At 36.8% G+C, this 25,891-nt stretch overlaps 2 protein-coding genes across 2 annotated transcripts; one reads left to right on the plus strand and one right to left on the minus strand.

The window, feature by feature from the left end:
* Positions 1-453: 453 nt before the first annotated feature.
* LOC110443133 lies at positions 454-1,754 on the plus strand. Its single transcript, XM_021487144.1, has 2 exons — positions 454-915; positions 1,418-1,754. Exons 1-2 carry the CDS (start codon positions 572-574, stop codon positions 1,608-1,610), a joined length of 537 nt encoding a protein of 178 aa, XP_021342819.1. The 5' UTR covers positions 454-571; the 3' UTR covers positions 1,611-1,754.
* Positions 1,755-3,336: 1,582 nt separating this feature from the next.
* On the minus strand, positions 3,337-4,913 carry LOC110443136. Its single transcript, XM_021487147.1, has 2 exons — positions 4,327-4,913; positions 3,337-3,971 (listed from the first exon to the last, which is right to left on the minus strand). The coding sequence occupies exons 1-2, from the start codon at positions 4,808-4,810 to the stop codon at positions 3,454-3,456; spliced, it is 1,002 nt and encodes a 333-aa protein (XP_021342822.1). The 5' UTR covers positions 4,811-4,913; the 3' UTR covers positions 3,337-3,453.
* Between the last annotated feature and the right edge of the window lie 20,978 nt (positions 4,914-25,891).

The raw sequence follows: 25,891 nt of genomic DNA on the forward strand, positions 1-25,891 counted from the left end.
GAGTTTTGAACATACTGGAACCACAAAATTCATCAGAAAAAAAATATCAAAACATTTGATGATTTTGAAAACTTTACGTAATTTGGATTTTTAGGTGCATCATCTATGAAAGACCATCTGAAAATATTTTGGTTTACTATACATTATTACGCATTATGACCTTTGATTAAGTTGAACGAGAGCATATACAAATATTTACAAATGTGTAAGAAAATAAATCATTTGCTTATATCAAATAATTTTGTAAATAAAAAAGTCCATCAATAGTCACTGCCATTAAACTAAAGCATGAAATTCAGTGTGTTTAACTTCAAATTTCATCAACATGTTTATTTCTCTTTATGTTAAGTTAGATTTTAAAAAGTTCCAGTACCCAGAGAGGAGCTCCAGTACAAGTAAGTATAATCTGCATCTCAAAACAAAACTCCAAAATTACACATCGTTGGAGTTCAATCTTATACCCTAGTTCTGTTAACAAATTGGGGACATTGGATTGCTTGCAATACTTTGTTATGGGCAGAGCCCTTGTAGGGGACGTAAATACATACATATTAAATTGGCTGTTCTTTTTATGAAGTTCTTCAATTTTTTAATGAACTTACACCATACAATGTCTTACAGAATGTCTAACTTAACTGACCCAAAAGTCACAAGGCCAGGTAACCGAGTCAAGCTTACTACATGGATGCCTTGGGGTGTGTTCGTAACGGCTGTCCCCAACATGTTCTGGCTGTTCCATAGAACAGTGCGTTTTGAACGCACCAGAACAGGAAATGGTCAATTCAATATGGCGGCTTCGATGTCGATGGGGGCAATTGCCGGTTTAGCCGCTGTTGTTTTGGATGATGAAGACGATACCGAAGTGATCGTGGACGATATTCCTGCATTGTTCTTAGCGTCAATTGCAAGTGTTATGTAAGTGTGATAACCATTAGAGTCGTAAGTGATAATATTCTCTACAAAACAATATTTGAATAATTAATATTGATGGTGCGTGGGACGACCATAGCCTTCATAAGTTATTCAAACACACGATCGTCTGTAACAAATTCCTGTGAGCAACACACGGACGAAATGAAAATGTTGGGATCCCATGAAGTTTAAATATATATTAATTTAATAATTTTGGAATTAGATACAGGTTATGTTGTAGATTATGGAATATATTTTCAAATATGGTCATGGCATGATTATATTATGGTTTGTTATAAATTATAAACAATTTCAATTATACCACGGTTATTGGCCTATGAAACATAAGTTTTTATGGATAAAATTTTGTAACGTCAAATTACATCACTGTGGGTTTTCTTTGCCTGTATTGTATTTTTTACAAAAGGAATGAAACTCAGATATGGTCTATTACTTGAAGTTATATGATTAAAATGTAAATATTCATGTTTTTATTTTCTTTCAGGGAAGGCGATGAAAAGTCACGAATTCGTAACTATGTAGAAGAAGTGGTACCCAACTATACAGACGATGATTTTAAAAGGATGTTTCGCATGAACCGAGATACTCTTTTACACTTTTTACACTTTTGCAACACATTAAAGAGTTTCCAGAGCTGCAACCTGCAGGGCCGGGACGAAGGGATCCCATATGCATAGAAAAACAACTTTTAGTAACTCTTTGGTATGTTGGAGGAACGGATTCCATTAGGAAAATAGCAGATCGCTTTGGTATGTCAGAGTCAACGACGGTAGTATGTAGAGATAAGATTCTTTCAGCAATACTGAAACTTTGTGATAAAATGCTATTGCTGTATATCAGGCCAAATGATCAAGAGGAGGAACGGGAGTTCAAAACACGAAATGGGTTCCCAGGAATTGTTGGTGCAGTAGATGGCACACATATACGGATAAGGGCTCCACATACAAACCCACAGAGGTATGTTAACAGGAAACAATATCACTCTATTCAACTTCAGTGTGTTTGTAAACATGATATGGTGTTCACCGATGTGTTTACAGGGTACCCTGGAAGTGTGCATGATGCCAGAGTGTTGAGGAATTCGGATCTGTGGGATACAGGCTTGTCAAAGTGCAATATGGAATATCACATACATGGAGATGGAGCTTATCCTCTTCGTAAATGGCTAATGACGCCGTTTCGTAATAATGGGCATTTATCTCCACAACAAAAAAGTACAATTTTTACCAGTCAAGTAATCGTGTCGTAATAGAGAGAGCTTTTGCTCTCTTGAAGTCAAGATTTAGACGACTCCACTACATAGAAACTGTGAAAGTATCAACTACTGTAGATTTAAGGATTGGTTGTAGCGCACCATTCAATATATCTCAAGCCCGATGTAGTTTACACGCCAATAAACGTCAAAAATATGACAACCAATCCTTATATTTATATTCCAAACCAACAATATTAGTTGTGCAATGTTGCGAGAATTGTTAATTTCTGTTTTAAAACTCTTATACACACCGACTGGGTCAGCGGTAAATTGTTCGGAACAGCCGGGTAGTTTCGCATTCCACAGTCGTTGTCAAGGGAAACCAGGCCGACAAAAACAATAAACAAGAAAGTTCCTCAGTAAACACATCAATTTAATAATTATTATTTTTTTATTTAAATGCATATATGTCAATTACAAATTTGTATACTAACATGTGACCTTTTTAATATATGTTGTGGTGATTTAGCGATTTAACTGTCATACAATAACATTTTAAGACACAACACAGCGGAACATCGCCACTTGGCGGTAATTAGGTCAGAGATCAGCTGGCGGAGGCGGCCATTATTGAAAGCTTTGAGTCGGCTGACACAAGTTTTCACTGTTTACCGAAGGTAAATGAACATCCATGAAAGGTAGAATTACTCAAGAAACCTGACTTGAATGAAGACGAATTAGACTGATATGCAGAAGATGGAGTAGACAAGTGTGATGCTGTGCTTTCTGTTAAAACTGTGGTGGGCATGACTGTGTTTTCCGTTGAAGCTGTGGTACACGTGTTGGTCATGGCCGAAACGATGGAAAGTGGGCCATTTTCAGAGACCGGCTTACAGACAACAATACTTTTTTCGCCAGTTACAAGAGCGGACAACGAGGACGAAAGCGATTTTTTCTGCTCTGAAGAACACGACTGATTATATGATCGAAGAGAGGATTCACTTCTGTGTCCCGACAGATACATGATGCATCTTGCTTCGTAACCCGAGTGAGACAGATTCTCAATACCTGTGGCTCTGCGACAGTGTGCGGATTACTTCCGATTTACACCGGCACCCTTACAAAGGTCAGCCATCATGTTGGCAAATGTGCGGGCGGCGAGTGGTTTGTTTGTATACCACACAGGGCTGGTTTCCGTAACGTCACAAATGAAGTGGTTAAATAGCTTGTGTGCTGATTCATCTGTTCTGTTAATGAGTTGACGGAGAAGTTTTACTGGACACAATTCGGAGTCTACTGCATACATTCGTTTGTCGGACGGGGCTTCACAATTTGATACCCCCCCCTGGAAGTTTTTTTGCCGTGTCTCGTGATTGTTGATGAAATTCCAAACCGCGACTGACGAAATGAATCGCGAGATTGTACCACACAGCTAAACGGAGAACAACAGCTGATGAGTGACACATAGATTTCAGGTAGGTGCAAATTTTGCCGAGATCCTCTTTTGTGATGATATCTTTGTGTAAGGTCGGACGTGAAAGGCCAGACCTCATACGTTCTTTTAATAAACCGTTTAAGGTTTTGTTGCATGATTTGAATTGCTTATCCCTAACAATATCCATGTCTCTGCCTAGGTCCTGTAAATGACGGTTCAATGCAGCCCTAATATTTTTGAGAGTGTTCTTGTGATATTCCCCGGCATGTTCAGGTTTTAACATGCTTGCCCTCGCCTCAGTTTGCTTTGGTCTTGCTTCGCAGTAAAATTTCGCTAAAACTGTTGCTAGGTTTTCCACATTCACATCAGTAAAATCCAAGGGCCCCTGGTATACTTCATGGTGCCAGTCTGAAAAGAGAAAAAAAAATTGTTATAATCCACGATTTTGTGAGCTGCTCTGATCGATCATGATATGATAACGGATTTTAAACCAGCAACAAGAAGATGAAAGCTTTGTGTAATGATGAAATAATTGTTTATTTGCTGTTTTTAAAATGCGATAATCAATTAATTTTATCAAGTGTGTTTACACTGTTTACACGGAGTCACTTGCAGCGTGAGATATTTGTTATGATTTGTTCAGACGGTAGCCTAATTGGTCAGCGACGGCTTTGATTGGTGGCTGTAAACCCATTCATAAAAATGTCAACGTAATGAGTGTGTGTACAAGTGTTTGTATGTGTGTAAATGGAGGAATGTTTACCTTGAAACAGCTTCAGGGCCCATGATGTGTTTTTTTTGGTTGACTCGCTTTGGTTGGCGTCTTGGTATATTTTTTGCTGGTTAGCATCAACTGTTTTAAATCTCTTTTTAGTATCTGTATCGGGCTCCTCTTGCACATGAACTGTCTCATCTTTGACTTCAGGGAAAGTAGTAGTAGTAGCCCCGATATTATCTGCTAATTGCAATATTTTTTCCAAATTGTTTGCCGTCATGGAAGTAATCACTTCCAATACCGGAGTTTCCGGAGGGGGGATATCCATGTCGGATTGTGTTATTTGTCTTTCCATGTGTTGAATGTCGCTCAGAGTCACTTCGGAGGCCGCTATCAGGTCAGTTATTGACGAATCACTCCAATTATCTTCTTCTTGGTCAGTATTAGGTGTTGCTGGTAGATGTATACCAAAAGTGCCATGATTGATAGGTTCATTGAACATTTCCTCGTCAGTGTATTCCAATGATGCCATCTTTTCTAAAAGCAGACGACAAACTCGGTTGCTGACGTCACGTGGTTGATTTACTTGTTTTCTATATTTATTTTTTTATTTGTTTTATTCCCATTGTTTCATACCATTTCATAACTTTCTGTTTCTATTTTCTACAGTTTTTGTATTTTTCCTTTTTATTTATAGTGTACTTTTTAAAATTCTCACTGAAACGCGAGTCATTTCGCCCATAAAAGTAGTTCTGGCAAACAAATTTTGTATCACTACACTGACCTAATCCCCGTTGTATTTATTGGAAAATATGTTACAATGGGACCAGTACAGTTATCTAGGCACTATGCAGTGCAAATGTAAATATATCATTATGGTCTGCTGCATTCTCCTTAACTTCTGTATAGTGGAAAATGATGTCATAGATGAATATCTGTCACAAGAGGCTGATGATGACAATGGTGGTCATGCGAACATATATCAGGATCAGAATGCAGAAGGGGTTTTGAAAAGGGATACGATTGTCAGACATTTAGTGTAAGTTTAGACATTTATATAAAGTGTCATGTGCACCGAAAATCAGCTAGTTTGTTGTGAAACTATCCGTCATTTATCTTCTGTGAAATTTGCTACAGCTGACTTGAATGATAATAGAACAGAATTGCCAGTTCCATGTGCCAGAGAAGTTCATTAAAACTGTTCTTATTCTCCATTCCTGATTTGCTTTGTTGTGTGTTAACAATCTTAACTTTAACAGTCAAAATCCAAGATGGCCACCAGGCAGCCATCTTGTTTAATCAGTTTCAAACAAATAAATATGCACAACTATAGGATTCAAGTGGAACATACATGTATATGAAATTTGAGAAAGATCTGTCCAGTAATTCTTGAGAAATAGTATGATAATTGTTTACGGACGAAAGGCGATTTGGATATGGTGGGCTAAAATCTTAATTGTTGGCTTCATGTATTGCGTATAGACTAGAGACAGATTTGTGGTGCAGTATAAATATATCCATGCACCTTGTTCGTCGAGCAAAATTAATAGCAGTGAATTTCTGTTTAAATTCATTTTTTTCTTCAATTTTGGTCTCCAAAGAAAATACAAAATCAGAAAAATATACGTACAAGTAAAATGTACAGATGAAAATTTGTACTTTTAGTAATATAAACATTAAATGGAGATCGCTGCATGTTAATATGCTTTCTCTTGCCTCCAGTCACAATAAAAAATACATGTACCAACGTACTTGTATTTTCTAACAAATAGGGAGCTATTTGATTCTCCATGTCTTTGAAACTAAAATGAGAAGAATTAATGTATATGCCATATTCAATTACCAAGGTAATGATAACCCGTGTAAACATTATCTTCTGCAATTACTGATTTTTGGGACACTTTCATAAAATTCTCAGAACTCTAAATTCAAACTTTCCCTGTGCATTTTAAGTTCCATAAAACTTGTTTAATAGCACACTTTTTCACATTTTCAAAGCTCAACTCTTACATTAAAGATACCATTTTATTATGAACTGATAGTCATAAAACACAAAAATGGTAGACCCAATATTTTGGTTTGCAAAAGGCAAATAATAAAAAAAACCAATCACAGACATTACAAAGAGATCACATGAAATTATTTTTGGCAATGTTCAGCTGGTTTAATATACCATTGTATTTTCACTATAATCCAACGCACACACATATATATCTGACTAGATATCAACAAAGGCACCTTAAACAAACATTACGCATGTTTCACATGCTAAAACTAAACCTGATTTATGCAAATGGTAGACTCCCATATTTTGGTTTGCAAAAGGCAAATAATAAAAAAAACAATCACATACATTACAAAGAGATCACGTGAAATTATTTTTGGCAATGTTTAATAAAGTTGGACAGCTGGTTTAATATACCATTGTTTATTCACTATAATCCAACGCGCACACACATATATCTGACCAGATATCAACAATGGCACTTTAAACAAACATTACGCATGTTTCACATGCTAAAACTAAACCTGATTTATGCAATATTTAAGAAAATTCATAGTATTCATTATTCAGGACTGGAATATTTTTATCCTCTGCGTGATCAAGCATCTGCATACTGGGCAATGTTCAACCCTTGCTGCACAGGCCATGCAGGCGAAGATGTGACCACAGTCACAGAACACTGTCCCTCTGGGCATCCTGACAGAGCTGCCAACTCTTACGATTTAGGCGTAATTATTACGATTTTGAGGTCTGAGTTACGCTAGTACGATTTTCTAAGTAAAATTACGATTTTTAAAAAAATCCGGAATTTTTCCGTTTTTTGTTAGTTTCGCCATTATCCGGTCCCGATGTCCGTTTTCAGTATTATAATCGCAAATCAGATACACACGTGCGTTTGCATCGATTCTCGAGATAGGCTGGAGTTAATTCAATGTGAAAAGGACGTTTGTAGATTAAGTAAAATGTCGGAAAAACGTGTCAAACTGGACGGGCAAGAAGACGTTTCTCCTAGGAAAAAATGGAAATTATCCATTCCGACGTTTAGAGGGGAATATCCGAAGCTGTATCCGGACATTGTAAAGTCTGCCAAAGGAACTACTTATGCCCGATGCATTCCGTGTTGCTGTGATTTTGTGATTTCGCACGGTGGCGGAAATGACATAAAAAAGCATTTGAATACTACCTGAGATTACTATTTCTTAATCTCTAAGGTTGGCAGCTCTGCATCCATACAGATTCCACATTCTGAAATGAAAATGACACATAGGTAGTGATGGACATACCCGAAAATTTGAATGGAAATATAAAGTACATATATTTATTTTGTCAGCAATATTATCAGGTCAGATAATACACAAAATGAATAGAAATACAAATTGAGCATCACTACCTATTTTTCAATTGTCTCATACCGTATTGATCCTGCAATAAGCCCAGGGGGCCAACAAATAAACTCTTACTCAAAGTAGGGGTGCACATTATTGCAGGACAATGAAATAACACTTGTTAGCATTTCTACTGTACTGTATTTGTCATGGGTGTGCTTATTACCGGGCATGGGCTTATTGCCGGATAAATACCGTTTTTAATCTATGTTGATGTATGTGTTGCCCCACCCCGGGCTTGTTGTAGGATTAATATACTGTATATTGGAAGTAATTCAATTTAGATTAGCATTATCAGTATTAGGTAGCAGTTTGATAGTATGCACATATCAGCCCTGACTGACACCCCGGGGCTGATGGGTGGGGCCAAAAAGGTCGAATTGACTGAAATTTAAAAAATCTTCTTCTCAAGACCAAAATATGGTAGAATCAAATACTCTTTATTGATGGAAGGGTCTTAAGGTGCTTAACCAAAATTGCGAATTTCATGACCCTAGGGTATCATGTTTCCCCCTGGGGAAGGAGGGGGGGGGGGCAAAATTTATTATGGTTTATAATGGCAAATGATACTTTGAATATTACATGTTAATAACTTGTTTGCAATTATAACCTTGAGTTGAGTTTGATACTTTGAAAATTTTGAGCCAGCCCTACCCCAAAAGGGCTGTAGGGTGGGGCCCAAAGGAGTCTGTGCTAAAATGTCTTCATTTTCCTTGTTTAGAATCAGAGGTACTAGTTTCAAATACTTTTTAGTCTTAAATCTGTATGCTAGATATTGAATAAGGTGGTTTTATTGTTTTTTGTCACTTTGAATAATATTTCTGTACATGTTAAAAACAAAATCAACTCTCTGTATAAATATATCAGGTGACCGTTAAGGCCCATGGGCCTCTTGTTTATGAAGTGCCAATTCCGCGTCGTTGAGAAATAAACAGTTCACCCTTTGCATAGCCTGAATTAATAGATCTTACCACAAAATTGCCCAAATTTTTCCAAAAACATTTATAAAACTCAGCTGTAAAACCATCTATGCCAGTACTTTTGTTATTTTTATGTTTTTTAAAGTTTGACCTGCTTCTTCCAGTGTTATAGGACCCGCTAATTTTTCTGCATCTTGTCCACTTAGTTTACAAACATGATTGTCTTTAAGTAATTCATTCAAATGCACCTCCTCTATTCCACTGTCATCACTATAGAGCTTTTCATAAAACTTGCGAACTTCATTTAAGATTTCTTCTTGTTTTGTTATTACATTACCGTCATCTAAATGCAGTTTAGGAATTATTTTAGAGGTAAAATTTCTATTTTCTAAGTTGAAAAGATAGTTTGTTGGCTTCTCACCTTCTTCGGCCCATTTAGCTCTTATCTGATCATGCTACCTTTGATTTTATGTTCTCTGTTTTTTTCTAATTCTTTCTTTTGTCTTAATTGTACTTAATTAATATCATCCTGTTCCTCAAGTTTTTGAATCGCTATTCTTAGATTATTTTCATTCAAGTTTTGTTGTGTCTTGGTGTGGGCTGAGTAAGTAATTGTTTTAACTATAATGATCATAAGTAAAGTCTCTAGAAAAAGTGGATCATCAATAGTAAACTGAAGGTCTGCATCTGGTATGTTTGATAAGTTAGCAAGTTTATAAACAGGGAGACAAAATATACTTGAAATCCAAAATACATTCCTTCACTAGATTAAGATACTTTAGATCATGTAATAATGGGCTATTGTTGAATTTCCAAATACCTTTCCCTGTTTTAAATTCAGTGAGTTGTAGAGAAATCGAAGGAAAAGAGTGGTCTGATCTGTATCCTGCTTCTATATTTGATTGCATAGTACTTGAAAGTAAGCTTTCACAATAAAAAAATCTAAGCGTGCCTGTTTTTTTGGATTACTTTTCCTCCAGGTGTACCTTTTTAATTAAGTTCTCATGATGTTCCCTAAAAATATCAATTAAAGAGAAATTGTCAATGATTTCCAGAATTTTGTCCCTGGCCTTGGGGATCTATATTGGGGTCTAGAACTAAGTTAAAATCGCCACATATGATAACATATTTATTATTGAAGTCTTCAATGGTTTCAGATACAAGATTATGAAATACAGGATTATCCTCATTTGGACCATATAAGTTAATGAGTGTCATTTTCAAATTTTCGATTCCAATTTCAACAGCTAAAAAAATACCACTGTCCTTTTCTCTCCTTCAGTATTTTAAATTTAAAGTTGTTTTTAAATAAGATGGCAACCCCCCTCGAGTTAGATTTATAGGAATTGAAAAAACACTGAAGCCCCCACTCATTTCTAATTATATCTTCTTTTTCATCAGTAAAATGTGTGTCTTGTAAACATATGATGTTACATTTCATTGATCTCAAGTATGAAAAAATGTCAGTACGCTTTGCTTTTTCTCCAATGCCGCGACAGTTTGCTGATATAATCGAAATGTTATCAACAGTATCTTAACAACAATAGAAATTCTATTTTCACCATGCCAAAGAGAGCGAGAGAGAGAAAAGAGCAGACACATTAAAAGAAAAAAGACGATACATAAAATACATACGTGAGGACAACACTCCAAAGACCACTATTAACCAACACGCTACACATTTTCTAATATGTACAAAGAACATCAACATCTACACCGCCATATTTGTTGGACAGAAGTTATCTCACCGGAAGTGGTACAGTACGTTTAGATTTAAAAGACGGATTTGGCGTAATCCGGAAAAATAAGTGATACAGACATTTATACGTAAAAAGACCCACAATACCAGATCTCTTGTATTTAACCTTATTGCACCCTTTCGTATTTCAAATTGCTGGCCAGTAGTAAAAACACTGAAAATAGTACATAGTAATGCCTATACACCTGAAACTAAGACAAAATATATATCATTTTTGATCATTTTCTTTTTATCTGAACTATAGTCCGAAAAATGCATATTAGATTTCAGATACAATATTCCGGAAACTTCATCACGAAGTACATACTGTAACTGAATCAGTAGAGGAAAAGTGTAATCGACAAACTCTGTGAATAAACTTTTTTTTAAAATTATTTCTTTGTATAAAAATGTGACATACTAAAGAACTAATGCGCCATAGGAAATATAATGACCAAACATTACTTCATCCTACCTTTGTTAACGAAATAATTAACTCCCATGTTCACATGTATACACACCACACACTATGAAATAGACACACATACCCACACGTACTCATACGTAATCCAATGAATTCCAACACTGTCATGAGCTATCGTTTAAACCAGGAAAACACATTCCTGGCAGAACAATCGTGCCAAGTTCCGTACCGATTTTCCACATAAAATAAACTTCGTCTAGAAGTTGGAATCATTCAACAAGAAACTCTCAGTGAGTGGAGTGCCAAATGAAAGTTTTCTCTTCTTTCCATTAGCTAACACGGCAAACAGTTTACCATCAGTGCAAGAAGAGTTTTACCACAGGAGAGTGTGTAGGCATCCGTGAGTATACGTTGATTGGTCCTTGTAAGAACCTCAAAAATGGTAAACCCAGTCAAATGGATATGGCAACTGTCGATGCAACTGAGGTGTCATATGGGTCCCATTGAATGTGGTTGACTCAAGAGGCATCAATCTCCCTGTGTTTGGCCACATTGTTTTCTGGTAGGTCACCTGTTTATTCGGAGAAGACTCTTGATGGGTGATCTGTTGTATGGCGGGTGATTGATACAGGGTGTTGTCCGTATTTGGCTGACATTTCATATATTTTATGTTATGAAGTACATATAAAAAAATATATAAACTCATGCTTGTAATCACATAAACAAGATACCTAAACAGTTTTGTCTCATCAAATTAGTGACAATAATTATGCATACCACTTATATCTCAAAAATTAAAGATTTCTAAAAGATATTTATTTTACATTGCTTGTGACATTAAGAATAATGGCTAGAGATCACTTAATATGTTTTTGTTGCAGAATTTATTTGATGTGTTGATTTTTCAGGTCTATCTTTTACTTTCAGGTTTTGGCGATATTATAATCCACACTCACGAAATTAAAAATAAAAAGTTTCCAAGAAAAAAAACACCTTTCATTTGTAATCATTTTCGTGTTTTTTCAGTTTTAGAAATTACAAAAGGTGCACAAGTTAAATAATTGGGGTTCGAACCTCGAATATTATACAATCATGACCCATAAGAAAAGGAGCATAACTCTATATAATTATGGCTAGTTATTCCAACTTCTATATCCATTTGATATCCACTCCATGAAAGTGATAGCAAGGTATGTGTAGCAATTTTCATTCAAAATGGTGCAGTACATAGAAAGAAGTGTATTAATGTTTTAAAAGGAGCAAAAATCTGTAAACATGGGAGGTAGCTCAAAATTATTTACTTTAATAGCATCATCTCAGCGAAATTTCAAATCTGTCAAACCAGTGGAAAACTTATAAAGTTACTTATAAATACAAGATGCCCAAGAGGCTAAGCTGTCATCTGAGTTATGTCATAGGTACTGGTAGCTTTATTTTATTGTTTAGATGTGATGTGGCATAGAAATCAGCATGTAAACTAAGTGAAATACAAATGGCATGTCATCAAAAGATAAGAATTTTAAAACATTTGTAAATGTTCCCTTTGGAGCCCCAACCTAGCCCCTGGGGATGGGGCAGGAATCCAAATTTTACAATATTCTACCCTCATTCAACAAATGCTGAAAATGGATAATATATACCCAAAAGTGTTATTTCCCTATATAAAATATAGTAAACTTCACCCCCTCCAAAAGGGAGCAGATAGTTCAGGGGTCCTGAAATTTACAATTTAAATAAAGCCCCTGATGATCTTTCTTTCTATGCAGAGAAAATGACTACTACTTCTGAGTCTGGATGAGAAGATTTATGATATATTGGTTAATTTTCCCTTTGGGGACCTGACAACGCACAGCGACGGACGGAGAGGATTAGAATAGGTCACTTAAGCAAAACTCGGATGACCTTATAAATAGTGAGATGACTGGATCAGGTAGTTAGGTCCCTTTGTTGAATTTCAAGAAGCCTTAAATTGGTTGGTTGTGAATTAAAAGAGTTTGGAGTTACTCCCCCTGAATTTATGTAGTTATTCCTCTTTGTTAAAAAACCCGGTAGTAATATATTAGTCGGCCATCATGCAATGCTCCCCTTGGCGTTGAGAGAGGTTTTGACTGGTTGCAAAGGCCCTATAACCACAGATAATAATTTGTGAACCGCTTTGAGACGACCTACGAACTAGGTTGCGATAAAGCGGTATATGAGAACCTCGAACTATTATTATTATTACTAATGCTACTAGTTTGTCCTGTCAAAAACATTTGTTGTATTTACCTGCAACTGGTCTCTAAATGCTGATATGGCCTGCAAATGGGCAGCATTTTTCCTAAGGTTATCTTCATTTTCCGCTCTATGTCTTGTCGTTTTCGTTGCTTCTCTTCTTGGTTTTCTACAAACGAAAAATGCTGCACATTGATGAGTAATTTAAAAGAAAACAACCGATGTCTGTGATGAAATGTAAATGCCATATATTGAATAAATGAAATCCGCCCCCAAAACTAAAGAAACTTTCTCAAAATTAACTTAATATAAGGTTAACAAGAGTTACGCGAAGCCATACATGATATGCCCGTCAGATGTCAAATAATTGGCAAATAATGTAATTTTGGTTATAGAACTTGTCCGAGCTTCCATGGTAATAATCAATTCAAAATTACTTAAGCTATTGAGCGAAAACTAATGTGTGTCCGCTCGGCCCCCTGAACGCCCGAATGCGTGAAAACATAATACGTCCCGTCATTCGACGGTCGTATAAAAAGGATGGAATACATATCATGTGCATTAACAAAATCAATTCAGTTTTAGTTTAACAAGGTGCGATTGTAGGAACCAATACATTTATCACAACTAAAAAGGCATGCAAATTAAAAATGTATGGAATATGCATTAAATTTGGAGCAAAAAAAAAAGCCAATGGCAAGGAAGATAAACAAAATTACATGTATTCTTGGTGCATTTGTAATGTCAATTAAAACAGAATAACAGAAGCCAAATAATAAGGACGTGTTTTGTGTAGTTGAAGTTTCGATGTTCCTGCTGTTTTGACTGTTGATGATGGTTGCTGTTCTTCTGTTTCATAAAGTGGGTCTGGGTGATTGTGGACTTTGTGTTTATGCTTCCGAAGTCCTTGTCCTTGAATGTACTTCTTTCAGCAATACCTACATACATACTTGTTGGATTATGGTCCATAAGCTGGAATACTGGGCATGTCCATGTAATGTTTTGAAAATGTGTCTGCATGATACATCAAGTATTTCTTCATTTCTTACTGCTCAGCTACAGGTCCTTCGTAGACATTTTCTAATGGCACTGTTGCTATGGAATTCATTCCGAAGTATTTCTGGGCTTCTGCTACTATGTACGCATCTGTAAACTTGTCGGCCGTTACTGATAACGCATATAAGTCTCCAGCTGGATCCATGGATACATTTCTGTTACTTGCTGCATGTAGTGTTCCAATGTCTCTTGAGGATGATGTTGAATATGAAAGTTGCCACATAACCTTAAAGAAAGAAATGTCAAATAAAATTATCTAATCACACAAAACAATTTGTTCCTTTTTGTAAATAAAATTGCTATTTGTATTACTTAAAATCACTTTACCATATATGTTTAGACACATATGTACAAATATCAGGCTTATAATTGTTAACAATTTCTATCTTCATGAATTTTGTGATTTTGATAAGCAAAATGATAAATTGAAAGCTAGAAAACAAGAAATAACCTTCCTAATATATAATTATATGCACGTATACTAACCTGTTTGTACAGTTCATTATTTATGATAGAAAATTGTGTGTGTGTGGTTATTAGATGACTCTTTTAGTAAAAAATATATTATGGTACGTGTATGTTTTTGAAATATTTTGAAATTTTATTATTGTGGAACTACTCATTACCTTCATCAGCTCCGCTTGGTTGTGAAATTCCTCCATTCACATGTTGAGCGTTGCTAGGTGAGGAAGGTGATGGGTTCTGTCCCCAGGCCGGAACATACCAAAGTCTTAAAAATAATAGTTGTTATTCTCTGCTCAACGTTTAGCATTTGGAAGAATGGCAACAACTGGTTCACCCGTTGTCGGTATAATTTGACCTGGCGGATGCTGAGGTTGGTGCCTTCAGCAGAGTATTTCAGTGAGATAGCACTATAAAGTCGGCATCGGATCTGCGCTATCACAAGGAGGCAAACACGTCATACTCCGTATCATGCAAGCACGCATACACTACACACTTAGAGGCACGTCCTTCAATGTCCTTAGCTGTTAAAAGGACGGTAAATATTAAACAAACTCCTGCATACACTACACACATGGAGGCACGTTCTTCAATGACCTTAGCTATTAATATGACGTTAAACAAAATTAAACCAAACCGAATAAATAGCATATGTGAGGTTGGAACGTCTTCCGGCGACTCACCAAAGTCCGGTCGTTTTAAATGTTCATACACCTTTATGTACAGTAAACAACTAGATTGCACTAGCGATAGCTGCTGCTCGACAGGAAGCATACATTGAACAAGCAGCGATACCGTACCCGTTTGGTAACTATTAGTATAACACGGAATACACACGGATAATCAACTGTTAGAGACAACAGAACTGACACTAAAAATACAGCAAATCGCGCCATAATACCCGGAACAATTAAGTAACGCCCGAGATACTTGTGATACAAATTGATTGATAAAGTATCTACGGTCGAAACCCGTATGTCTTCAGTCAATCAGCGAGGAGGATCTGGAATGGGCCTTGTCTGAGTGCTTGCTGCCGGAAGATTCCCGGGAAGCTCTGTGAACCGAAGTGTTTGGTTTCTTACAAAGCCCATCACCGGCTCTTATGTAATCCAGTTGCAAACGACAGTATGATGTGATCAAAGATGGATATTACCCAGTCTTTCAGCTGCAAATGAAACAATGACCCGCTTTGATATTCTTACAAATTAAAGAAATGAACCATATTCAAGGTGATAATTTCAACTGACAGCTTTGTAAAATAGATAAAGAAAAAGAAATGCGTAAGCTCTCATCTGATTGGTTAATGCAAAGGTCACCTGAACATGACCCTCTATGGGATGTTGTTAGATCTTCAACGCGACATATCAGTAAACGGGAGCGATGCGCAGATATAATTTTAATTAGATTGATACCAGCCTATAATTGCTGGGGTTGAGCTGAATTTCTCTATAACAAAACCTGGAATATACTTAAATATATACATGACTATCCAAACACATTTCAGACTGAAATTCCTCTACAGTTTACTGTTAATTGGACTTGAAAAGCGGGGACACGTATAATTCTTGTTACTGATATTATGCAGTAATCAATAAATAACTTAATCCGAATATTGATGTATTGATATTCACTCAATATGACATCCAGTGACAAAAAGAAATAAAGAAATTGTGAGTTCAGACCAGACCAAAACTTGGTGCCCGACCAACGAGACCAGACCAGATCAGACCACAATTTGGGACTAGACTAATGAGATAACTGAAATGGAAAGGTCATGCTGGAACAAATATATTTCAAAGTCGGACGAGCGTAGCACACAGCGTTCCCACACTTTGTCAAACACAAAATTTCTGTTTTTTCCTGGTTCTCAAGCCATTTTTCCTTGGTCCATATCAGCAGTCAATATGGACTATTCTTTCCGTCTGGACTTTTAATTCTTATGTTTATAATGCGTTTCTAGTGAAAAGACACTGTCATATACCCCTGTTGTTACTTATACAGTATACTTCTAGATTAAACAATCTATATGTGGCAATTAAAACAAGAAATAAGGGTATATAACTTATAACTCATCTCCTCGTAGTCAGTATCAAGGTTTGTAATAATGTAAAACTTTATATCACCTTATCTATAAGTCTTAAGATGACAAAAAAATCACCATAAAAATACAATATCAAAATAAAAATTTAATTAGAATCAACAACTGAATTATAAAACCTAATTATTTTGAGTACTTTCTCAGAACAGATTTCCACATGTGTATCACTGGACAAAATCAACTTATTTAACAGAGATCATTATATTGTAAACATTTTACATAATTTTCGTTTTTTTAGGTAATTCTCCGAACATAACAGATCAACATGTACTGCACATAAATAATTGTATACATTAAGCCAAATTACTAGCACAACATAATTATATAAATTCTAAATAAACTGTTGAGAAATAAAATTATAATAAACTTTATGTCTTACGATATTAAAATAAATTGTATAAAATACATTTTAATAAAATCATAATAAACAGACAAAATCATTTAAAATGAAAAGACTGAGATCATTCAAAACAAATAATTAAAGTACTTTTCCCCTCTCAAACAATTTTCATACAGCAATATCACATGACAACATCAAAATTAAAAAATTATAATATAATTATAATATAATCAATCATGTATATCAATTATCTGAATATTAACAAAAACTTGAAACGTAATAAAAAAAAAAAAAATCAATAAATTTACCGATTTTCGACGCTAAACAAAGACATTAAAATAAAGTTATCGTTTGGAAAGTCTGCAATGTCACTGTTTATAAGTTTGTTCTTTTGTTCAATGCAACACATGATTTATTGAGATAATGTCACACAAGGGCTCCTCCTCATCCGATGACCAAATTATCCTTTTAAATTCTGCCTATGGGCGCATCATGCCAATGGTTTCCTCATCTGAAGTATTCGAGTCTGACACACACACATGGGGCAGCACACACAGTTACACGAGTTTGACAGTCACTTAGGCCAGAGAGATTTTTTTAAACCCATGTTCTCAAATCCCTTCTCTGGTCCTGCAAGGCTTTTTTGAGGAAGCCCTTTAAAACATCAGCCCGTAGGATCGAATTCGAGCCAGCACTACACATGTATATTGTTTAAGTACTTTTTTGTTAGCAATTTAATGTCTTTACAACTTAGGCAGAGTTCTGTCTTGGCCGATTCGATACGCTTTATCTGTTCATTTCGTGTTGCAGTCATTATTCTTCTCTTATGACTTTTCATTGCAGTATCACACACCTTTTCTTTTGATATAGTGTAACTATTGTCTTCAACCCATTTTACTGGCTAATCTCTCTTGGCAGCTTTAAGGCTCCCACTAAATTCACAGGACTTATCAATGCAATCATCATCTGTCTGGAATTATAACAGAATTAATATATATTAAACCATTGCATCTACTTACATTAAGACTTCAATATGGATTTTTATACTTGTGAATATTGCATGTATTTATTCTTCATGGATTGTATCAATGACGGTTGCATAACCGAAGGGCCAAGTGAGCTTATGGCATAGTGCGGCGTCCGTTCGTCCGTCGTCAACATTTTACTTTAAACAACTTCTTCTCAGTAACCAAGAGGCCTAAGGTGATGATATTTGGCCATAAGCATGCTGGGCTACCAAGTTTGTTCAAATAAATTACCTTCATCCATTTTCAAGGTCACATGGGTCAAATATGTTAAACAATTCTTCTGAATAACCGAGAGGCCCAGAGTGTTGATATTTTTGGCAAGTAACATGCTTGTATGAAGAGCTACCAAGTTTGTTCAAATAAACGACCTTGACTGATATTCCATGTCACGGGGGTCAAATATGTTTAAAACATTTAAACAACTTCTGAATAACCAATAGGCATTTCAGTTTCAATTTCAGTGAGGTAGCACTATAAAGTCGGCATCAGTTCCGCGCTATTACAAGGAGACAAACAGGAACATATCGCAGCCTCCCAAAATACACACACATCCACTACACGCATGCATCTTGCACACAGGGGAGGCCGTCCTTAAATGACCTTAGCTGTTAATAGGACGTTAAACAAAATCAAACAAACAAACAAACAAACCAATAGGCATAGGGTGCTTAAATTTGGCCAGTAACATGCTGGGATGAAGGGCTACCAAGTTTTGTTCAAATAAATTATCTTGACTTATATTTGGTGTGGAGCATCCTTTGGTAAAGGGGAAACAATTTTGTATAAACGATGGGGGCAGAGGGGCGGGGCCAAACAATAGAAATAGAAGTAAAACCTTTAAAATCCATTTTCTACCGATTTCATTCTAATTTAGTCTCGCATGTTTTGTCCAAGGGAACACATTATTTTGTATAAACGGTGGGTGTAGTCCCTTGGGGGCAGTGGGGCGGGGCCTAATAGGGGAAATAGAGGTGAAACCTTTTAAATCCGTCTGCTACCATAGATATTGAAGTATTTTATCCTAAATTAGTCTGGAACATATTGGTCTTGGTGTGGCCCCCTGGGGGTAGAGGGGTGGGGCCAAATAGGGGAAACAGCAAATTCTTCAAAATCCCTGTCCTTCTTTAGGAATGACAGGATTTTGTCCAAATTTGGTATGAAGTATCCTTGGGTGAAGGGGAACCAATTTTGTATAAACGGTATGTCTGTCCCCACTGGGGGGAGGGGGGGGGNGAAGCAGGGCCAAATAAGGGATATATAGGAATAGCTTTAATTTCTTTTTTTCTTTTTACCTTCACGATGAAGGTTATTGGTAACGGATGAAGGTAATTTGACCAAATTTGAACAGTAGCATCCTATGCGGAAGGGAAATCAATTTTGTGTAAATGGTGTGTCTGACCCCCCTGGGGCCTGAGAGGTGGGACCCAATAGAGGTAATTTAGCAAATTCTCGAAAATTCTTCTTGTAGGAATAACATAATTTTGTCCATATTTGGTCTAAAACATCAATGGGTAAAGGCGACCTGATGTTGTATCAAAAGTGGGTCTGATTTTCAATGATACTGATTCTCTCCGAATTATCTCTCCCCTCAGTACGACATTCCTTGAACGAGGAGAAGGGCTTAGTACGACATTCCTTGAACGAGGAGGGAAAGGGCTTAGTGTTTGATCACTATCACTGCTGATGTCTATGATGATGGAGTCTGGTGTTGCACTTCTGTCCTCCTAAAAAACAGAACAAATACAATGTACTTATATTCTGACCAATCAGCTTTAAACAATGAAGGTGTCATTGACTCACTCAGTCACTGAAAAGTAGAAAGCTCATAAAAGTATTTAATATAAAAAAATATCCAATTTCATTATAACATCTAAATACTTTTGTTATAATCTAATATGTTATGATATATATTTATATTTATTTGCCATTTATATTAAGTTGACCGTTTTTGAGTCTAGCTTAGAGGTAACTGGTAATTCATGTATCTCCCGTAATCCATACGTTTCCCTTAAAGTTCTTTCCTCACTAACACAACTTCCACTTTCAGTCTCCATTCTAATGGGGCTACAAATAAATTGCTGGAAGAGGGTGTCCTGTTTGTTCAGATATTTGATTTGGCTTTCTTCCTTATTCGTACAAAGATTTGATGACACCTTCTCTGATAGAGACAGTTTTAAGCTCACCATCATCCGATGGTTGGCTATTAAAATCCCCTGCGTCCGTGGTCCGTCGTCCGTCCGTAAACAATTCTTGTTATCGGCAACTTTTGAGACTGATCGGATAAACAACATGGCCGACAGGCAGCCATCTTGGATTTTGATAGTGAAAGTTTGTTATCGCTATTTCTCAAGAAGTACCAGAGGGATCTTTCTCAAATTTTATATGTAGGTTCCCTTTGGTTCTAAGCTGTGCAGTGCAACTTTTGAGACTGATCGATCGGATAAACAACATGGCCGACAGGCAGCCATCTTGGATTTTGATATTGAAAGTTTGTTATCGCTTTTTCTCGGGAAGTACGGGAGGGATCTTTCTCAAATTTTAAATGTAGGTTCTCCTTGATCCCTCGTTGTGTATGTAATATTTTGAGACTGATCATCAAAACATAATTGATTAAAAGAACTAAACAGATCTTTCTGATATTGCAATGATCGATTCTATTTCTTTCACATTAAGTACTGTACTAGTAAATATGTGAAATGACAAACTCACTTTGAAGGTTGGCTTTCATACACATCAGTATATTTTATCCATTTTCAGCAGAAACTTACTCAAACTTAATAAGAATCATCTTGGTGAATGAGGGTATTACATTGTAAAATTGGGATTCCTGCCCCATCCCGAGGGGCTGGGACGGGGCCCCAAAGGGGAAATTTACCAATATTTTCAAATTCTTATCCTTTGATGACATGACAAGTATTGCATTTCACTTAATTTACATGCGGGTTTGCAAATCACATCTGAACAATAAAATAAAGCTACCAGTACCTATGATATAACTCAGGTGACCGCTAAGGTCTCTTGGCCTCTTGTTTCTCCTTGTGACAGCACGGACTAGATCCGTGGAAAATTATTTATCAAAATAAACCTCATTGTACAAATCGCCCCATTAGAGCAACAATGTGCTATGTCAGTGTTTGACAGTTTTGAAAAAAACGCATTTGAAAGTTTTAGTCCATTTCGCCAAAGTGCATTCTGTGGCAGAGAAAAACTGGTAATATATTATTATACATAATATTGAAAAGAAGACATACCAAAAGTAATAAGGTCAAAGGTCAACTACAAATAGCATAGCATAGGTCATTTTCAAGATAGCACCTTGTTGCATTGACATCCTGAGATTTGCACTGGCTTATTTTCAAAATGTTCCCTATACTTTGCGCAACAAAGGGACTTTATTTAAACCAGTCTTCTGATTTAAAAAAAATGTTGTTAAAGAAATCCTTGTATTAACATTATATGCAAACGCCTAGCCTTAATTATCCTTTTCTTTAAACTCACTGTCATCTATTTCTGACATCTCATCCGTTTTACTGGTTTGAAGAGATTCGTAATATGTATGGTATTCCTCTGGAATAATTTTAGTACGGCACAGAGACAACAGGTCATTTTTTTTCGCAGTAGAGATTGGCAGTTTGGAGTTGAAGCATATTGTTAGGGTAATGTCATTTTGTTTAATCCTTCCTCTTATGACAGATTTCAAGAAACCCTTCGGGATCAAAACTGTAGTTGACAAAAAGAGAATTTGGCTCGTCTTTTCTTACTTGGATCTATTTAATGCAGAGCCAGTTCACTCTTTTCCCGCAGATGTCAATCCTCATGTTGCTAGCAGTACTAGATTTGAGTGCCTTCAGATCATGAAAGTCATCAAACCGCATTGGAATGACAGTGTATGGCTTATTTTTTCGCGCCATCCTTACGATCGTTGCCAACTGGCTTGGGACGAAGACGTGAGTTATCTTTTTTTGTATGCTCAACTGCTGAGTGGATAGAATCCGACTCCATCTGTGGGTGGCCTGATACAAAGAGTTTTTGATTGACCTTTTCAATGTTGGTATGCTGTTTCATTGCATACAGGAGGCCACTAGGACACTCGCCACAGGTATCCGAGTACTCCAGACCAAATTTAGTCAAAATCTATTTTGCCGTACAGGACTAGTAGCGTTTTAAAGGAAAAGTTGACGGACGCTGTGATATGGCATAAGCATAAAAAACAGGCAATTTCATATATATATGTGACATAAAAGTCATCATGGTCTTTAGGTTTGGACCATGCTGGTATGTATGATAAATAAGTACATGCTTGGTTATTCATTCAGTTACAGCATGATTTGGTTTATAAATTTCACTAGTTACAGTTACACAATATTCAGAATTAAGTTGTATTTATCAACATTTGAATGAAGTTTTCACAATGATTTTAATATGCATTATTAATGGAAATACATCTGTACTTACATTGCCAGGGTTGGCATTTGCAGGTGTGTCTTTCCCACGCTAGTCACAATACCTTCTGACTGATTATTGTAGAAAAAAATAACATACACCAAATATAAATTTCCTTAATATTTAAATATTGGTTCTGGCATATTTGTGACCTCGGCTGTAGTTGAAATACTTATTTTTATCTATATATGTAATTGTGAGGGGCCACGGGCAGACCCATCAATCTTATATTAATTATTCTATACACACAAGGCACATCACTCCATAAACACCAATTGTTCAAAGTGACATTACACCGAGTCATTGTTTTGAATTCACCAAATACGTATATGAATAACTTTGCATTAGACCCTGGTCTCACAACGGTAAAACGCATATTAACTATTAAGGTAAACTGAACGGTTATGCCGCGTGACGCCAACTGATCCCAACATGAAAACTTGTGTCATGATGGGATCACTGCCACCTCTTAGGGGGTAGGGCGCGGCAAAATTTATACTACAAGCTGTGCCACAATTAAATACCTACCTTTGTCTATATTCAATTCATCAAGATGTGGTCACGTACCACATACTGTACAAATTTTAATGGTCCGGTGGAAACACTTTCCGTCTTTTTAAAAGGACCCATTCCACACCACATTGCAACCCGTTAAGGAAAATACTATTCCCCGTTTCTGACAGATGTACATCGTCCTTAAAAAGTGACGGGTATTTTGTCTTTGTCCGGATGCTTAATATAGCTTCCCCCCATCTCAAGCACCGCCTTGGCACACACTGAATTTAGTTTTAGCCTACACCTTTCCATAGCGCCAGTGTCTGCGGAGTACCTATAGCGAAGGCGGGGCAAAACATGGGACCCATGGTTATTCAGAAGAGGTTGTTTAAAGATTTTAAACAAATTTGACACCTGTGATCTTGAATATGGGTGAAGGTCATTCATTTGAACAAACTTTGAAGCCCTTCATCTAAGCTAGCTACTGGCCAAAAAGCATCACCCTGGGCATTTTGGTGATTCAGAAGAAGTTGTTTAAAGTTTTTAACATATTTGACCCCTTTGACCTTGAATATGGGTGTAGGTCATTCATTTGAACAAACTTTGTGGCACTTCATCTCAGCATAATCCTGGCAAAATATCATCACCCTGAGCATTTTGGTTATTCAGAAGAAGTTGTTAAAAGGTTTTTTAATACAATTGACCCCTGTGACCTTGAATATAATTGAAGGTCATTCATTTGAACAAACTTGGTAGCCCTTCACCCAAGCATGCTACTGGCCAACTATCAAAGCCCTGGTTGGTTATGGTTATTGAGAAGAAGATGTTTAAAGTTTGACATATTTGACCCCTGTGACCTTGAAAATAGGTGAAGGTAATTAATTTTAACAAAGTTTGTAGCCCTTCATCCAAGTTTGCTTTTTGCCAAATATCGACACCTTAGACCTTTCGGTTATTAAGAAGTCATTTAAAGTAAAATAGTGAAGACGGACGGATGACGGACGGACGACGGACGCCGCGTCACGGCATAAGCTCACTTGGCACTTTGTGCCAGGTGAGCTAAAAATGCAATTTTATAGGCGAGTTTCAACAACTTAACCTCAAATGAATTTGAACAAATGCTAGGAAGTGCCTGACTTTTCTGCAATAACAACTGTGATGTTATCGGAAGGCGCGTGTCAGCACGGTGTTTTAAGCATTTCATGCCTAAGTAAGAAACTTTGTGTGCTATCTCTAAAGCCCATTATTTTACAATTGAAACCTATAGCGCGGATACATATGATTTAGCTGTAGCTGGAGACTTCCCCTCCAACGATAAATAAGCTTTGAATTGGGATAGCTGTTCTACTGTGGGAGGCCACATCTTTCCGAGCTTATGGAAAACTCCTAAATTGTTCAAAACAACCGATTCCCATGTTGTAAGCAGTATGTGTATTGCTAGCCATGGAAGCATTCACTAGTCTTTGAGTTTCATTTCTGAGATCAATCTTTGAAACCGCTCTGGGATCTCTTCTGGTGTCTCGTGTACCTCGGGAGCCAGCTCTCTGAATCTGCGCAACTGTTTGCGAGAAATAGAATCAGCCACCACATTCAACACACCAGGTAAATGTTGTGATCTAATGCTAATGTTATACTTCCTAGTTAAATGGACAAACATTCTCACTAAAACCATCAGACATTTGGACTTTGATGTCTGTGTATTTACTACCGATACCAGCCCGCTGTTGTCCACTTTAAATCTCACCTGGTTACCCCGCAATATCGGGCCCCACAACATCAGTGCCAAAATAATTGGTACAAATTCTAGAAATGATATGTCCCTAATTGACTGTCCTCCCCAGAAAAGGCCCCACAACCCAAATCTGATGAACCTGCACTGTCCGTAAACAGCTGAATAGTATCAGCATTCACCCATGTTGATTCAGGGAAATATGCCTCCCCATCGAACGTGTCGAGAAATTCCATCCACATAAGCATGTCGTCCCGCATGTCTGCAGTTACTCTAATATGATGCCGGGATGCTGAAACCTTAGCCATAGCATCATACAATCTACGGAGATAAGCACGACCAGGTTGTAACGCCCTACATAATAAAACATAGGCTTCACACTACAGATTCTAAATCCTTTAGGGTAATCTTTTTAGCCTTAGAGTAAACAGAAAGTAAACCGTACAGTTCATGGGTTTTTTTGCAACGGTATGCGAATGACTATTTACTGTCTCGATTTCCAGGCCTAAAAATACTAAAATGGTCACTGGCCCCTCCGTCTTCTACTGCGCTATGGGAATCCCTAATTCCTCACAAATTCCTGAAAAAGAGTCCATAAGGACCTGGCAATCATTTGACTTATCCCTCCCAGCAAATGAAACCCCCCATCTAATTAGTGATCCAAGGTGTCAATCCCAGTTCTAAATGAAACCAACCAGTGTAAAAATGTTGATTATTTTTTTTCAAAAAGTTTACAAGAGATAGCGCATCCCATTGGCAAACACTTGTCAATGTAAACAGATGATCAACCTTAGCTTAAACCCTAGCAGGTCAAAATCCCCAGGGTAAATTGAAAGTAACCTGAATGCAGATTTTATATCCATTTTTGCTAACAAAGCCCCCTGGCCTAAATTAATCACCATGTTGAGCACCTGGTCGAATGAAGAATATTTTACTGTTGATAGGGCCTGATCAATATGACTGTTGACACTATTACCTAATGGATAAGAGAAATGTGTGATCATACACCATTTACCATCTGATTTTGGAACGACCCCCACCGGTGAAACCCTAAGGTTAGCTATGGGCCTATTTTTAAATGGTCCCAATACCCTGCCCGCTTGAGTCTCCTTTAAAATCTGTTGTTGTAACTCAACAAGGTGTTCCAAAGCGGAGATCAGATTTTTACATTCTGGTGGCACCCTTGGACCTGTATTATGTAGTTTAAAGCCTGTTTGAAACATTCCCTGAGCCTATTGTTGTTAATAGATGTTTTGCCTAGGTCCTATATTCGTGC

The sequence above is a fragment of the Mizuhopecten yessoensis genome, unplaced genomic scaffold (assembly GCF_002113885.1).
Source record: "Mizuhopecten yessoensis strain PY_sf001 unplaced genomic scaffold, ASM211388v2 scaffold716327, whole genome shotgun sequence".
NCBI lineage: Eukaryota > Metazoa > Mollusca > Bivalvia > Pectinida > Pectinidae > Mizuhopecten > Mizuhopecten yessoensis.

What these genes read in the sequence shown, in the direction of transcription:
- LOC110443133 (XM_021487144.1), top strand. Translation starts at nt 572, where the DNA reads ATGAAGTTCTTCAATTTTTTAATGAACTTACACCATACAATGTCTTAC. An exon ending in GCGTCAATTGCAAGTGTTAT is followed by an intron (nt 916 to 1,417) that starts GTAAGTGTGATA and finishes ATTTTCTTTCAG; the next exon opens with GGAAGGCGATGAAAAGTCAC.
- LOC110443136 (XM_021487147.1), bottom strand. Translation starts at nt 4,810, where the DNA reads ATGGCATCATTGGAATACACTGACGAGGAAATGTTCAATGAACCTATC. An exon ending in GGCCCTGAAGCTGTTTCAAG is followed by an intron (nt 3,972 to 4,326) that starts GTAAACATTCCT and finishes TTCTCTTTTCAG; the next exon opens with ACTGGCACCATGAAGTATAC.